This window comes from Chrysochloris asiatica, unplaced genomic scaffold (genome assembly GCF_000296735.1).
Source record: "Chrysochloris asiatica unplaced genomic scaffold, ChrAsi1.0 scaffold00280, whole genome shotgun sequence".
Classification (NCBI taxonomy): Eukaryota; Metazoa; Chordata; class Mammalia; order Afrosoricida; family Chrysochloridae; genus Chrysochloris; species Chrysochloris asiatica.
This window is the reverse complement of record NW_006408798.1, coordinates 2,384,168-2,399,845: the sequence shown is the minus strand read 5'-3', so window position 1 is coordinate 2,399,845 and position 15,678 is coordinate 2,384,168. Positions and strand designations below refer to the sequence as shown.

The following is a 15,678-nucleotide window of genomic DNA, read 5'->3' as shown; positions in this document are numbered from 1 at the left end:
TACTTTGGACATATTGTCAGGAGGGACCAGTCCCTGGAGAAGGTTATCATGTTTGGTAAGGTGGAAGGTCAGAGATCAAGAGGAAGACCCCCAGCAAGATGGACTGGTAAAGTAGTAGCATCAATTGGGTTAAGCATGGCAACAATTGTGAGGTTGGCCCACGACTGGGCAGTGTTTCGTTCTGTTGTGCAAAGGGTCACTATGAGTCAATACTGATTCGATGGCACCTAACAACAACAACCCATTACAAACACACACACATACACAAAGCAGTTGCTGCCAAGTGTGAAGTGACTGACAGACTCATGAGGACTTCATGTGTGTCAAAGTTAGAACTGTGCTCTTTCCAGTGACTGATTATTTTTTAAAGTAGATCACCAGGACTTTTTTCCAAAGTGCATCTGGGTGGACTTGAACCTCTGACCTTTCAGTTAGCAGCCAAATCCTCTAAATGTTTGCATCACCCAGGGACTCCATGGGTGAACACACCACAGGCTAGCACTGGAGCCTACAATGAGTTTGCTCAGAAAGTACTACAGAATGAACAAATCAATGAACGAATGAGTGAACAAATAAACAAGTGACCTCACCAGGCACACAGTGGCCATTTCTTTCCTGTGTCTACTTTTACATCTAGGACAAGAACCTCTTTTCCCCACAAATACTTCATTGTCTCCCTTTATAATTTTTAGTCTTCTGTAGAACTGCTGGTGTCTGAAAGCACAGTTTTTGCAGTTTGAAAATCCCGTGAGGCTGGAGTTGGTCCCAACATATGCCCGCATAACAGTGACCATCCGGTCTTCAGTTACTTTACTTACCTCTAGATAGCGGAAAACTTCACAATCCACGTGGAGAAATCCATTTTCAACACTACCTTCCTATGAGGCCTTTCCTGATCTCTCAGAACCGAAAGTCATTTCTCCTCCCATTGATTAAATGGCAGCTGTCCATCGCTCCTTCTTACTGCCTTTCTCTTATTCAATTTAGTGTCATATCATTTGTCTATTGGTCCTAAAAATCCCTTTTCCTTATCAGACTATGCATATCTGCAGGGCAGGAAGAAACTACTCAGATACTGCTGATTACTAATGTTGTTGCTGTTATTAAGTGCTGCCAACAGGGGCAACATTTATTGAATATCAGAGTTAGGGCTTCTTAGCTTTATTATATTTTATTCTTATTAGTCCATGGGATTATGGGTATTATGCTCGTTATTTTGCAGATGAAGAAACTAAAGGATCGTGCACAACTAAAGCTCAAGTAAGATGAAGTGATGGAGATTTTGGAACATGGTAGAACTCAAAGCTAGGACTGTTAGATTTTGAAATGTATGTTCTGAATTATGCGATTCCATCTTTCAATTTAGATATTCCTATGCCCTGTCTAGCACAGAAGGTACTCAAGACATCTGAGATATGTGAACAGACAGAGGCTAAGAATACAGTAATGAATGGTGGTGTGCATGTGGGCAGGTCCATTAGGACAAAATGAAACCACGGGTTGGTAGTCATAAGGGCTTGGCACCTTTCCTGCTCCTTCCATCTGCTGCCAGAGACTCGGGTACAGTACATATCTGCATAAGCTCCCTCTATTACACATCATAGTTGCAATCCAGGGCAGTAGTCTGCCGGTGGCCTTGGAAGATCCTCCCCAACTCTAGTGGCCACAGGAGTCAAATGATTGGCTGTGCTCACCCGCAGGGTTGTGATGGTGGAAGGGTCCCGAAGCCGACCCTCTTCATCTTTCAGGTTGTAGCCTTCTGGCCTCTTATCGCGCTCACTCACTTTCCACAGCTTCACAGTTTTATCTGTGGAAGACAAAAGAGGAAATAAGAATTAAAATGCAAAGAAAGCTTGTAAAAGGAGTAACTGGGGTTTGGGGGAGTGGGGGACGAAGATAATAATGGAAGGCTTTGCTACAGAGACCGGCATTATATAAAAGGCTTCAGTGCATATATATTTGAGTCATTTGAAGGCAGTTCATGTTTCAAACAAAAACGAATAGTGTGTCTAAATGGTTCTCCCTGACAATAAGTAGTCTGCCCCACTCAATACCGATATTTGTAAACACTGAATAATAAGAACCAGGCATATCTATTGCATTTATTAGGTAACACTTTATGTGGAGAACTGAACACCACTCATCATTGCCCCAAGAATACTGGTGGGGTGCTGTAAGATAAGCACTGGACCGCAAGGCAGGTTTGAACGACAAAGTCAGTGGTTCAAACTCACCAGCCGATCCTTGGAAACCCTATACTGGGTTATTATGAGTTGGAACCGACTTGATGGCACTTAACAACACAGCCCCAAGGAACAGGTACTATTATTATCTCCATTTTAGCTCCCTGCCTCACTGAAACACTAACCTGGACTACCCCTTCCTCAACCTTTCTGATCTCATCATTCACCCATCTCATTACTCACTCTGCTTCTATCTCACAACTTCTTTACTGCTCCTTGTACATACTAAGACCAGCTGCCTCAGGGACTTTGCATGTGCCATGCCTTTGTCCAGGAAAGTCATGTTACCATATGACTAGTTCCTTCACATTGCTCTTGCTACTTATAGCCAACCTCACAGAGGCCTTTCCCAATCAACCTGGGAATAATGCTGTCCCCACCATTCTTGTTGCCCTTTCTTACACTTTTTTTTAGAATTCAGCATACTGGTATACTGGGAATTCATTACATACTTAGTCATTTATGATCTTTCTCCATCCCTGAATATAAGATCACTGGAGGCAGGGACTCTGTCTTGACCATCACAATATACCTCCAAAACCTAGAACAGTAGTTGGGACATAGTCGCTGCTCAATCAATATTGGTGGCATGAGCGAATGAGCTGAATCTACTGAGTACATATCGCTAACAATACTCTGGCAAATGGGATGATGAGGAGATTAATCAAAATGCTCCTTTCTCCTTGCAGCCTTTTTTGAGTCCCCAGCTGGGCATCATCTTTCTTACCTTGGTACTGTGCCAGCATTTTATCTCTCTTGATGGCACTTGTCATTAACTAATAGCATTAAAACAGGGATGAAAAGAGCAAAGCCAATAGGTGTCAGACAGGCTAGCGAAATGAGTAGAATACGGCTTTAGGAGCTGGATATGGCATGTCCCACCCATAGGGTTTCAATTTCATTTTTTAAAGGAACATGGTCTGGGCAAACAAATCATGCTTGGGGACCACATGACTTTGTTAACAGTTTTCATGATCGATCACTGCATTCATTTGTGCTTGTTTTAACTTCTCTTATGGAAGGCAGGGTCTCCATTGCTTTCATTGTATCCTTCTCTACATGCCTGCTCAAAGTAGGCTTTGGAACCAGACAACATTGGATCCAATCCCTATTCCTACTACAGTTATCCATATTATCAAGGACTGGGACTCCCAAGCAGTAGACTTAGAACTAGTGTTTGTTGAGTGATGAACACGTAGAATTGTCTAAGTTAGCACATAAGAAGTACAGATATTTGAATTTTAGATAACAATGTTTTAACATGAATATGTTCCAAATCTGGACTCCTGGTGTGGTGCTCCCTGTAGGATAAACACTGGACTGCAAACCACAAGGTCAACAGTTCAAACCCACCTCAAAAACCCTATACAGGGTTGCTATGAGTCAGAACCTACTCGACAGCACTTAACAACAACAATGTCCCAAATAAGGAGCCCTGGAAACAGTAGTTATGTGCCAAGTTACTAACTGAAAGGCCAGTGGTTTGAATCCACCAACTACTCGAGAGAGAACTATAGCACTCTGTTCCCATAAAGATTGTTGTTGTTGTTAAGTGCCGTCGAGTCGGTTTCGACCCATAGCGACCCTGATCAGGCTGTAAATCTTTAAAGGAGCAGATCGCCTCATCTTTCTCCCGCGGAGCAGTTGGTAGTTTCGAAATGCGGACCTTGCGGGTCTCAGCCCGATTCGTAACCACTACGCTACCAGAGATTACAGCCTTGGAAATCCTATGGGGTAGTTCTACTCTGTCTTACTGGGTCTGGGTGAGTAGAAATTGACTTGACAGCAAAGGGATGTCCCAAACTCTGGAACCTTATGAAGAAAGATACTCAGTGTTGCTATACCTCAATTTTCTTATTTGTAAATTGGGGAAATTTGGGTTTTCTCCATAGTGTTCTTACCAGGATTAAATGAAACACTACATGGAAGGGGCTTAACAAAGTGTTGGGCTTCTAATAATGATCCATGAATGGCGGCTGTTATTGCTGTTCAGTTGGCTCTGTTTCATACTGAGGCTGTACTGGCTGTAAATCTTTATGGGATCAGAAAGCCTCATATATCTCTCATGGAGCTGATGGTGGGCTCAAACCACTTGCCTTGCGATTCAAAACCCAGTGCTTATCCTACAGAGCCACTAAGTTCCCAATGGTAGCTGTTATTAGAATGAGAAAATTGGGTGACTCATGTTGCTCTGACAGCCCAGTCAGAAAGCCGTCACTTTACCCTATGAAGGTTGCAGCACCTCCTATTTCTTCTGTTATACTACCAGGGGCTCTGGGTGATCTGCCCTTATACCCTGCCTGTATTAGGATTCTCTTTCTCCTCTGCCCCTTAGATCATGCCTCACCTGGCTCCCTGTTACCTCCTCATGGCCTCACCCCCAAGAAGATGGACCTTGTAAGCAGGGAATGTGGGTCACACTACAGCTTGCCTCTAAGCCAGGGGTTGTTGTAGTTATGTGCTGTGGAGTCAGTTCCGACCCATAGCGACCCTGTACAGGGTTTCCAAGGCTATAAATCTTTATGGGAGCAGAAAGCCTCATCTTTCTCCAGTGGAACAGCTGGTAATTTCAAACTGATGACCTTGCAGCTCACAGCCCGATTTGTAACCACTACACTACCAGAGCTCCTTTAAGTGGTTAAGCCAGGGGTGGAGGATCTTTTTCTTGCCAAAATTTATAACAACATTCCTGGACCATACAGAATTATCACCATAAAAATTAGCTTGCTATATTTGGTCAAACATTTAATTAACTCATGCTTAATGTGATGGCTGGAGTCCTGGTGTGGCACTGTGAGTTAATGCGCCAGACTGCAAAGTCAGTTTGAATAACAAGGTTGATGGTTCAAGCTCACCAGCTGCTTCTCAGAAACCCTATACAGGGTCACTATGGGTCAGAACTGACTTGATGGTACTTAACAACAACAACAAATGTGATGGCTGGAACTGTAGTTGTCTTGGTAGGGCCAGACCAAATGATGTGTGGTACTGTGGGATAAAGCACTGGGCCGTGAGGTCAGTTTGAACCACAAGGTCGATGGTTTAAATTCATCAGCTGCTCCTCAGAAACCCTGCACAGGGTCGTTATGAGTCAGAACTGACTGGATGGCACATTACAAAAATAACAACAACAACATTCAGGCCGACAGCTGGGCGCTCCCCACGCCCGCTATAAACTGTCAGAAACATGTGCCTCATCCTCAGAGGTCTTAATGACCTACATTGTTAAGTGGGCTTCCAGCAGCAATTTGGCCACTTTAGCAGGTAAGTGTCTCCATTTCTAATATCTGGGGCTGTTAAGTATGAGATATTTGTATACCATACTGCATGCTCACCCAGGTTTGTTTTGGAGCAGAAGGTGAGGAGACCTTTCCCAGCTGTGAAGTTTTAATTTAGAATTTTCTATCTATATGCTATTCCCCACACCCTCAGTCCCACCCTCTCAGAATATTCTACTTTGAGCTGAACTGTTTTTTTCAAGATGAGAAAATGAAACAAGAGCCATGTTTTTTACAGTCCTTTCTTAATTAGTCACTGATCAAAAGTGGCTCAGAACAACCCCAATTAGCGAATTTTCACACTAAACTATTTCTGTTGTTTGGCTTTGAGATATATTCCATTATATTTGTGGGGAAATGTCCATTTTGCATATTTTAAATTATGAATGACTACTATACAAAAAAAGAGAAATCACCAGTAGATCATAAAGAACAAAAATCATCTATCATACATTTTTTTTGTTGCTGTGTTGTTAAGTGGCACTGAGCTGGTTCTGACTCATAGAGACCCTTATATAGGGTTTCCAAGGAGTGGCTGGTGAGGTTGAACTGCTTACCTTGTAGTTGTTGTTGTTGTTATGTGCCATGGAGTCGGTTCCGACTCATAGCGACCCTGCACAGGGTTTCCAAGGCTGTAAATCTTTACGGGAACAGAAAGCCTCATTTTTCTCCCGCAGAACAGCTGGTTTTGAACTGCTGACCTTGAGATTTGCAGCCCGATTCATAACCACTATGCTACCAGAGCAGTCTAGCATTTTTCCTACATACCATATAATCAAATAGACTGTCGACTCATAGTGACCCCATGTGACAGGGTAGAACTGTCTCAGAGGGGATTTGGGGGCTGTATATCTATACAGAAACACACTGTCACAGCTTTCTCCCATGGAATAACTGGTGGGTTCAAACCGCTGACTCTTCGGTTAGCAGCTGAGCACTTAACCACTGTGCCACCAGGGCTCCTATAATCCTTTTCGCTAGAGCCAATCATTGCTAACATTTTGCATAGATTTTTCTAGTATTTTCTCTAAATGCTTTTTTTGGAAGGTAGATTAAGGCTTAGAATATTATTACATATATGGATTTTGTATTTTCTCATTTTAGTTTCTTGTTTTTGTTACCCAAGTAACACATGTAAATCTAGTTAGAAAATGAAAATGATCATAAGGGATATTGGTCTATAATATTCTTTTTCAGTGGTGTCTTTGCCTGGTTTTGGAAGCAGGGTTATGTTTGTTTCACCTAGTGAATTCAGGAACATTCCCTTCATTTTCTAAGTTCTGAAATAGTTTGAGTAGAATGTTAACTGTTTTCTAAATGGTTGGTAGAATTCACCAATGAAGAAGATTGAGTCAGAGATTTATTTTTGTTGCAAGTTTCTGTTTTTTTAATGATTTGTTCAATTTCTTCTTTTGTTATGGGTTTGTTCAAATTTTCTAACTCTGTCTATATTAGTTTGTTGTTGTTGTTGTGAAGTGCCACTGAGTTGGTTCCAACTCATAGTGACCCTGCATAGGGTTTCTGAGAGTGGCTAGTGAGTTTGAACCATTGACCTTGTGGTTCAAGCCTACTTTGCAGTACAGCACATTAACCCAGAGGGCCACATGAGGACTCCATGTTAGTTTGTTGATGTTAAGTGCTGTCGAGTCGGTTCTGACCCATATCGGCCCTGTATGAGGTTTCCGAGGAGCTGCTAGTGAGTTTGAACTGGAACCTTGTGGTTCAAACCAATTTTGCAGTCCAATGTATTAGCCTAGAGCACCACACCAGGACTCCCCCATGTTAGTTTAGGTAGGTCAAATGTTTCCAAATATGTGTCCATTTCATCTGGGTTTTCAAATTTGTTGGAGTACAGTTCTTCATAGTGTTCTCTTATAATCCTTTTTATTTCAGTTGGTTCTGTTGTAACACCATCTATGTTATTTCTTATATTAGCATCTTTTCTTTTGTTAGATTTGCCAATGGTTTGTCCACTTTTAAAATGTTTTCAAAGAACCAACTTCTAGCCTTGTTGATTTTTTCTATTGTTTTGCTGTTTCGGTTATTTCTGCTCTAATCTTTATTATTTCCTTTCTTCTGATGACTGTAGGATTATTTTGCTGCTCTGTTTTGAACAGTTGGTTTTGATTTTGACTTTGTTTTTAAGGTTTTGTTGTGAATTGAGTGATAGTTTACATGGGAGAATATCAGTTTTACACTCATTATTTCATTGCAATGATTACAATCCCCTCCGTGCATCATCATTCAACAGTATTTGCTTCTATTCTCTCTGTTTTTTTTTTTTTTTTTGAGGGGGGGGGATGTACACCCAAACACTCAGGAATATATAATCAGTTAAACAACTAAAAGGCACATTCTGCAAGCTTGCCTCCTGGCTGCCAGCAAACATGAGTCTAGAGTCCTCAGCTGCTCTCTCTCTCCATGTTCTCCTCCCTACCTCCATCTCTGGTATCGCTGCTTCTCTGGATAGCGTTCCACATTCTAATCATGCTCTTATCCCTGGATAGTCCTAGCGTCCTTTGTTCGTGGAACGTAAGATTAACTACTCCCACCCCCCACACATTATAAAACTTCTACCTTTACAGTTGTGACAATCACAATTAGTCATGATAACAACTACTCGCTGTTGAATCATAAGACAATTATCCCCATCTCCTTTCATCTGTTTAGACAAGATGAAAACCATTCAGTGGGGATTCTACTTTCCCCTGCACACTCTGAAACTAACTCCTTCTTGAAAACTTGTAAGCCAGTCGCTTTGTGCCTCTATAGTCCCCCTCATTTTAGGTAGTCAGTATCTAAGTTGCCCATCCCTATCAACCCTGTATACAGAGAGGTTAGGATGAAGACTTTTTCCCTCTCAGTTGGTATTTTGAGCTACGACATCCATAAGCATAGGTCAAGTTCATCAAACTGTATCAATTTATACTCATTTCCTTTATCAATTTTTTATTTAATCTTCTTTCAGTGGAGTTGTGATCTTCAAGCCATTGAAGCTAGGTCAAATGGGTACTACCTGCAAATTTGGGTGTTCTTGTGCATCTCCCCTCACTTCATATCAGCTGGATGCTCCACTCTCAGCTCTAGCCCTCTGTGGCTATGTTCTTGTCCATGAGCTCAGGAGATCCTATATCTCACCATATTTTGGACCAATCAGCCCTTCCTCTTCTCTCTCTCATCTCCAGGTCGATGGGCATCTTTGGAATGTGATCGGGCTTAGCCTGTATCTTCATTGTTGCCTTTCCCCCACTTCGACTCACCAATAAACCAATTTGGTCACCAGCAAGCTTACATGGCTGCTTGTGTGATCCCTTTGAGTTTCAGTCTTGGAGGGGGCGTTGTCCTGAAGGGACTTGGTTGCTTGCATTGATGGCTCTCCAGCAAACAACTTGCTTGTCCTTGTAGTAGCCCATCTAGACTGCCATTTTTGTTTTTGATTTTTCCTGCTGGTTTTTCTTTCAAGAAGTATCTTCTGTTCTTCTAGCTGCTCCAGGCTGGTCTGCTTGTCCTTTCACGTGGAAATGCCTTTCTTCTTTTTGATGTGTGTGTGTGTTGTTGCTGTTGTTAAGGGCTGTCAAGTCAATTTTGACCCATAGAGACCCTATAGAGGGTTTCCAAGGGGCAGCTGGTTAGCTTAAGATGCTGACCTTAGAGTTCAAACTGACTTTGCAGTCCAGTGCATTAACCCAACAGCACTATATCAGGACTCCAATATGTGTGTTTATTGCTACTAATTTCTCTCTAAGCACAGCTTTTGCTGTTCCCAAATGTCTTGGTATGTTGTGTTGTCATTCTCCTTTATTTCAGGCAGTTTATTATTATTAGTTCTATTACCCAGTAGTTTTTAAATAGGATGTTATTCAGTTTCCATGTATTTGATGTTTTTCTTTGTTCTTCCTGTTGTTAATTTCTAATTTTATAGTCATCACCATCTGGAGAAGATGTTTTATAGTATTTCACTTTTTTTTTTATTTTTTTTTTTAAACTTATTGAGGCTTGCTTTGTTGTCTAACATACGTGCTACTCTGGAACATGTTTCATGTGCACTGGGAAATAATGCATATTGTGCTGCTTTTGGGCAGAGTGTTCTGAATATGTCATTGAGGTTAAGTTGGTTGATTGTATTGTTTAGTTCTTTGTGTCTTTGTCAACTCTCTTTCTAGTTGTTCTGTTCTTCATTGAGTTGTTGTTGTTGTTAAGTGCTGTAGAGTCAGTTCCAACCCATAGCGACCCTGTACAGGGTTTCCAAGGAGTCCTGGTGTATTGGTATGGGTTAATGAGCTGCACTTGAAGTCAGTTTGAATCATAAGCAAACACTACTCAACATTAAAGAACAAGGATGAATCTGCAAAACACTGACTTGACAGCACTTAACAATAATAACACAGGGTTTCCAAGGCACAGCAGGTGAATTTGAACTGCCAACCTTGCATTCCAGTGCATTATCCCACAGTGCCACACTAAGTTGTTGTTGTTGTTGTTGTTAAGTGCCATTGAGTTGATTCCAACCCATAGAGACCCTCTATGGGTTTCCAAGGAGCAGCTGGTGAGGTTGAACCACTGACCTTGTGGTTCAAATGACTTTGAAGTCTGACGCATTAGCCCAAAAGGTCACACCAGCACTTCAAGTTAGCAGCGGATATTTCTATGTGTATATTTATTTACACATGCTGAAAATATATACATGACTATAGTAGAGCAAGAAGGAGCTCTGGTAGCATAGTGGTTATGAATCGGGCTGCGAACCTTAAGGTCAGCGGTTCGAAACTACCAGCCGCTCCGTGGGAGAAAGATGAGGCTTTCTACTCCCGTAAAGATTTACACCCTCGGAAACCCTGTACAGGGTCGCTATGGGTTGGAACCGACTCGACGGCACTTAACAACAACTTAACAATAGTAGAGCAAAGGAGCTCTGGTAGTGGAGAGGTTACAAACTGGGCTGTGAACCACAAGGTCAGCAGTTCGAAACTACCAGCTGTTCCATGGGAGAAAGATGAGGCTTTCTGCTCCTGTAAAGATTTACAGCCTCGGAAACCATGTACAAGGTCACTATGAGTAGGAACTGAATCCATGGCACATAACAACAACAACAACATAGTAGAGCACGTCAGCAAAAAAGAGGAAGTCTCCCAACAAGATGGACTGACACAGTGGCAGCCACAATTGGCTCAAACATAACAACAATTAGGAGGATTGCCCGGGACCAGGTGGTGTTTTGTTTTGTTGCATATAGAGCTGCAATGAGTTAGAATGACCTAGTGGTACCTAACGACAACAACATCATCATAGTAGAGGATAAAGGGATAAAAGTTATGAAAAAAACACCTTCAGTGAATTAGTTAGTGGACCTGTGGCTCAGAACCAAAGTGTCAGGGGATACCAAGATCTACTGGTACACCATAGTTCACAAAGACAGTGTCTTCCATCCTACTTTGGTAAGGAGTGCGAGGGATCGTAAACATTTATGAATGACCATATAAGTGTAACTTGTGGTATCTCCCAATCTGGAGGAAAGAAAAGTGAAGAAAATCAAAGACTCATGGAAACAATGAGTCTAAAGGACTAACAGACCATGTGCACATCTGTCTCCATGACCCTAGAAGAACTAGATGGTGTTCAGCTACTGCTGATGATCATTCTGAAAGGGATCACATTAGAAGGTCCTGGATAGAGTGGAAAAAATATAAAACAAAATTCAAAATTGTGAAAAAGATCCAGACACTGGTTGAGCTTCCAAGATTTTGGCCCTTAGGCACCCTTCAAGCGTGGAACTGAACTCACCACATGGTTCTACTTTCCAGCCAAACAATAGACCTACTGCTACTGAGTCAGTCCTGATTCATAGTGACCCTATATAGGGTTTCTGAGAACAGTCTTATCTTTCTCCTGAAGAGTGGCTGGTAGGTTTGTTAATGCTGATCTTATGGTTTGCAGTCCAGCGTTTATCCCACAGTGACACCAGGGCTCCTTATTCAAACAACAGATTGGTCTATAATGTGAACAATAACACAAGGAGGCACAGAGTCCTTAGAACAATCAACCGTTCAATATCAAAAAGACAGCACTTGCCCATAAACAAATGTCATGGGCAAAGAAGGCATAGGAAAGAAGAACAAACGGAACTCGGGAACACAAGGAGGAAGTGGAGTAAATGCTGTCACATCCTGGGCACTGCAATTCATGGCATGAAACAAAATGCATATGAATTATCGAATGGAAAACTGATTTGCTCTGTAAACTGTCACCCAAATCAAAAATGGAAAAAAAAAAAACAAAAATGAGGAAAGAAGTCAAATTAAAACTGAAATTTCCTTCAATTCCACTACACAAAAATAACTATTATGTAAATTTTATGTATATCTCTTTATTATATTTGCATATTCAATTACATAACTGTTTTAAGTAAAAATACCATAAAGAGTTTATAATGTGTCACCCCACAATCAATTATATTGTTGTTAAGTGTTATCAATCAGATATGAGGGGGCTTCAAAAAGTTTGTTTAAAAGTTCATTTTTTTCACAATCTTTTTGAGGTTCTCACATATATAAATATTACAACATCCATTCCTATAAATATAATCTTTTAATTAGTGAGAATATGTTAAAAATTAAAGGTTTGATACAGGGAGACTTACTAGTAAACAATAGAAAAATCACAACAGGAAATATTAGGTAGTTACTAAAAATGTTACTGTACTTTGGAAAAATACTTAACAATTAGAAAGATGTTCCTGTACTAGGTATTATGTTACTAAATTTGAAAAACTCAGTTAACTAAGTTTGTGGAGTACTCCATGTTCTTGATGAATTACAAATGTATCCATGCCTGTTGGCTTTTTTTTTCTTTAAAAGACATTAATAGTGGTTCTCTTTGGATGGGGACATTTTTATCACCTTCATTTTGTTTCTCAGTACTCTAAAATTTCTATAAAAAACATATACTACTTTCGTAGCAAGAAAATAAATTCTATATACCTTATACTTAAGAAGCCCTGGTGGCTCAGTGTGTTAAGCAAGGCCAGCAGTTCAAACCCACCAGTCAATCCAAAAGAGAAAGATGAAGTTATCTGTTCCTGTAAACATTTACAGTTTCAGAAATCCTATGAGAAGTTCTATTTTGTCCTATAGGATGGCTAAGAATCAACTAGAATCAACTCAACAACAGTGGGTTTAGGCTAGACTCTTCTATATTAGAATACATTTCCAATTTTATATAGTTCTTAATGAAAAATCAAAGCAACTTAATCAATCTAGGCTTTGAACTTACTGATATATGAAAGAAAAGCACATTGCTAATAAGTTGAAGGCCTATATTAGTTTATTTTTTAATTATGCAAATGATACTCACAGAAAGTAAAACCTACATAGCTTTAATGAAATAAGCACAATTAAAAATATATATAGAGAGATAATTGATGGCAAATTCTATCCAGTTCCCCATGGTTGAGTTGCCTGAAGTGATTCTAGACTTTATTATCACACAATTTTTCTTGACTCAATATTTGGAAGCTTTGTGGTTGAGAAGTCTATGGAACATGTGACTGTTACTATGAGTAATGACTTTTGCTTTCTTCTGGCTGGTTCTCTGAATAGTTTATCATCACTTGTGGCAGCTTTTAACACAATCTTATCATCTATCTTCATTTTCTTTTTTTTGTACAGTAATTCCAATTGTCTTCCATTAATTTTTGCATGTTAACCTATTTGGCTTAAGGGAGATTCTCAACCTCAATATTAGTATAAAAAAGAAAATCACATGAGAACATGGGATTTTTTTTTTTTTAATAACAATCATTTTGAGATACTGTTGGCAAATGAACTATCATCCCAAATGAGAAGATAATATCCTTGTTAATCAAAAAACTATTTAAAAACTCAATTAACAGAACATTATGCTATATAATTAATCTTCATTGCATTTCACTGGTTTCCTTCCCATCACCCCACAAAGTACTTAATAAGTCTTTGCACTTTCCTGCAATAATCAATAGGATAAATTTCATAATATAACATAAGCTAGCAATAGAAGATAATCAGACACTTTTTCTTTGCCTGAAATAATTAAGTAAAAAATCATCAGACCTCTCTGTCATTTTAAGAAGCACAGAGCTGAGGAGCCTTTGAGTGGAGCATAATCAGCAAAAGTGAAAAAACTGAATTCATTGTGGTTTGGCTTCTAAAAAATCAGGTCCCAAAAGGTAAGTACAGTTATGAGAAAGAAGGAAGTTAGTTGGAATCTGGAAAAACAGATTAGTTTTTGTTAATGTGAGATTCTTGAGGAACCCAATACTGGCTGCTATAGAATGACCTGTTTTTAGATTTGTATAATGGCATTATATTTGATGGATTTTTGGTTTATATGTGTTAAAAACTTTTTGATCCCCCCCCCTTTTATAAGATTAGCATAAATCTCATTGTAAAAACTTAAAAATTAAGAGTAATTAAAAAAATATATAAATCCTGATAAGACACAATCTAAAACTAACCATAATGAACTCTCTGTGCATTTCCTTCCAACCTGTAAAATACATACATATATATTTGATCATATTATATACATAATTGCTTCTTTTTTTAACTTGACATACGAATGCAGTTCCTTTTTTTGTTCAATATTGAGATTTAGAAAAAAGCAAACCTCTCACTTCATAATTGATATTTAAAAGCATATTCCTTATAGGCGCATACACAGGGTGAAGAGACTCACTTACCAGCATATGAGGGGTCTTTCAAAAGTTCCTGGGAAAACTCCATTCTCTTTTAATTTTTCCATAAACTTTCTGATACCCCCTTATATTTGCTTGGGAGAAAATGCTTAAGTTTTTCACACCAAGTCTCTTATTTGACTTTATTCTGAATAGTCTTGAGTGTAGCCATCTTTCATGTAGGTTGTAAGAAGGAGAGGTAGGTTGTTCTATTGTATAAAAATTTACTGAATTATTGTGTAATTTTACTCTCTAACATCCCCTTTCCCTAATCTCTTTAGATCAATTCCCAATAAACCAACAAAGGATAGAAAGAGTATGGCAGGAGATGAAAAACAAAGCATTCCTTGCCTTGCTCAGCACAGTTAGAGCCCCTTTTAGCTCTTCTTAACCTGTGCTTTGAGCTCAGCACTTGGTTGTGTCAGAGAGACCTGGCATCTGCTTTACAGACGCTAAAATGGATTTTGTGATTAATACCTTCTACTGAGCATGCCAAGCTCACAAGGACAGCTTGGAGAGTTTCCTGAAATGCATTCCCAGAATAACATTCAGGGGGATCTGAAGATAGGAAGTCACATACCCCAAATACCTGGAAATGATCTATGCTGGCTGAAAACTGTAGACCATGTCTCACATAACTGGGTCATACATTTGTTGTTTTAAAAAATAATAGCAACTATTCACTGAGGGGCTCACCTGTGCCAGGCACTGTGCTAGACATTTCACAAAGATTATTGCTAATATTTGAACAATCCATAATGTACAGAGGAAAATGGAAGCTCAGAGAAGGTGGAATGTACCATTTGGCTGACCATCTCTCTGAAAATACTAAGTAGGGAAGTCACATCCACATACCATTAGTAGACAGAAGAAAGTACGCTGCATTCTGCTGAGGGAGCCATCTTATTTTATTGATTTTTTCTTCTATTTCCAAGCTCTTCAGGTAATCGAACTCGGGTTCATGGCTCTGGAATGTGCTGTAAACATTGTATTCACCCCTACGATGAACCTGATTTTTACTCTGGAGGGAAGCAGAAAAAAACAACAACAACACACAAAAGCTGAAATCACAGAAACCAACTGCAGTTTCACCAGTTCATTCTTTTTGAGCAGAACAATTAGAAGGTAGTGTGGACAGCCTGGGTCTGAGTGGAACAAGTACAGAACCATGACAGCTACATGTTGTACCTTAGCTCGCTGTCCTCCAGAGATTCTGTACATGTGAAAACCTGAGTAGACATATTATATACATTGTTGTTGTTCTTAAGTGCTGTGGAGTCAGTTTTGACTTATAGCAACCCTGTAAAGGGTGGCCATGGCTTTAAACCTTTTGCAGGAGCAGAAAGTCTCATTTTTCTCTCATGGAGCAGCTGGTGGGCTTGAACTGCCTACCTTGTGGTTTGTAGCCCAGCGCCTAGTCTATGGAGCCACTGCACTCCTATATATATAT

General features: G+C 39.8%; 1 protein-coding gene across 4 annotated transcripts in view; it reads right to left on the bottom strand.

Moving 5' to 3' along the window:
• The window catches only part of PPP2R2B (protein phosphatase 2, regulatory subunit B, beta), a 701,789-nt gene that overhangs the window by 147,896 nt on the left and 538,215 nt on the right, over nucleotides 1–15,678 (bottom strand). For all 4 annotated transcript variants that reach the window (XM_006874504.1, XM_006874505.1, XM_006874503.1 and 1 more), the window contains 2 exons: nucleotides 15,084–15,249; nucleotides 1,695–1,807 (listed from right to left, as the gene is read on the bottom strand). In XM_006874504.1, the coding sequence (XP_006874566.1) occupies nucleotides 1,695–1,807; nucleotides 15,084–15,249 (279 nt within the window). The remainder of the gene's footprint in view (nucleotides 1–1,694; nucleotides 1,808–15,083; nucleotides 15,250–15,678) is intronic.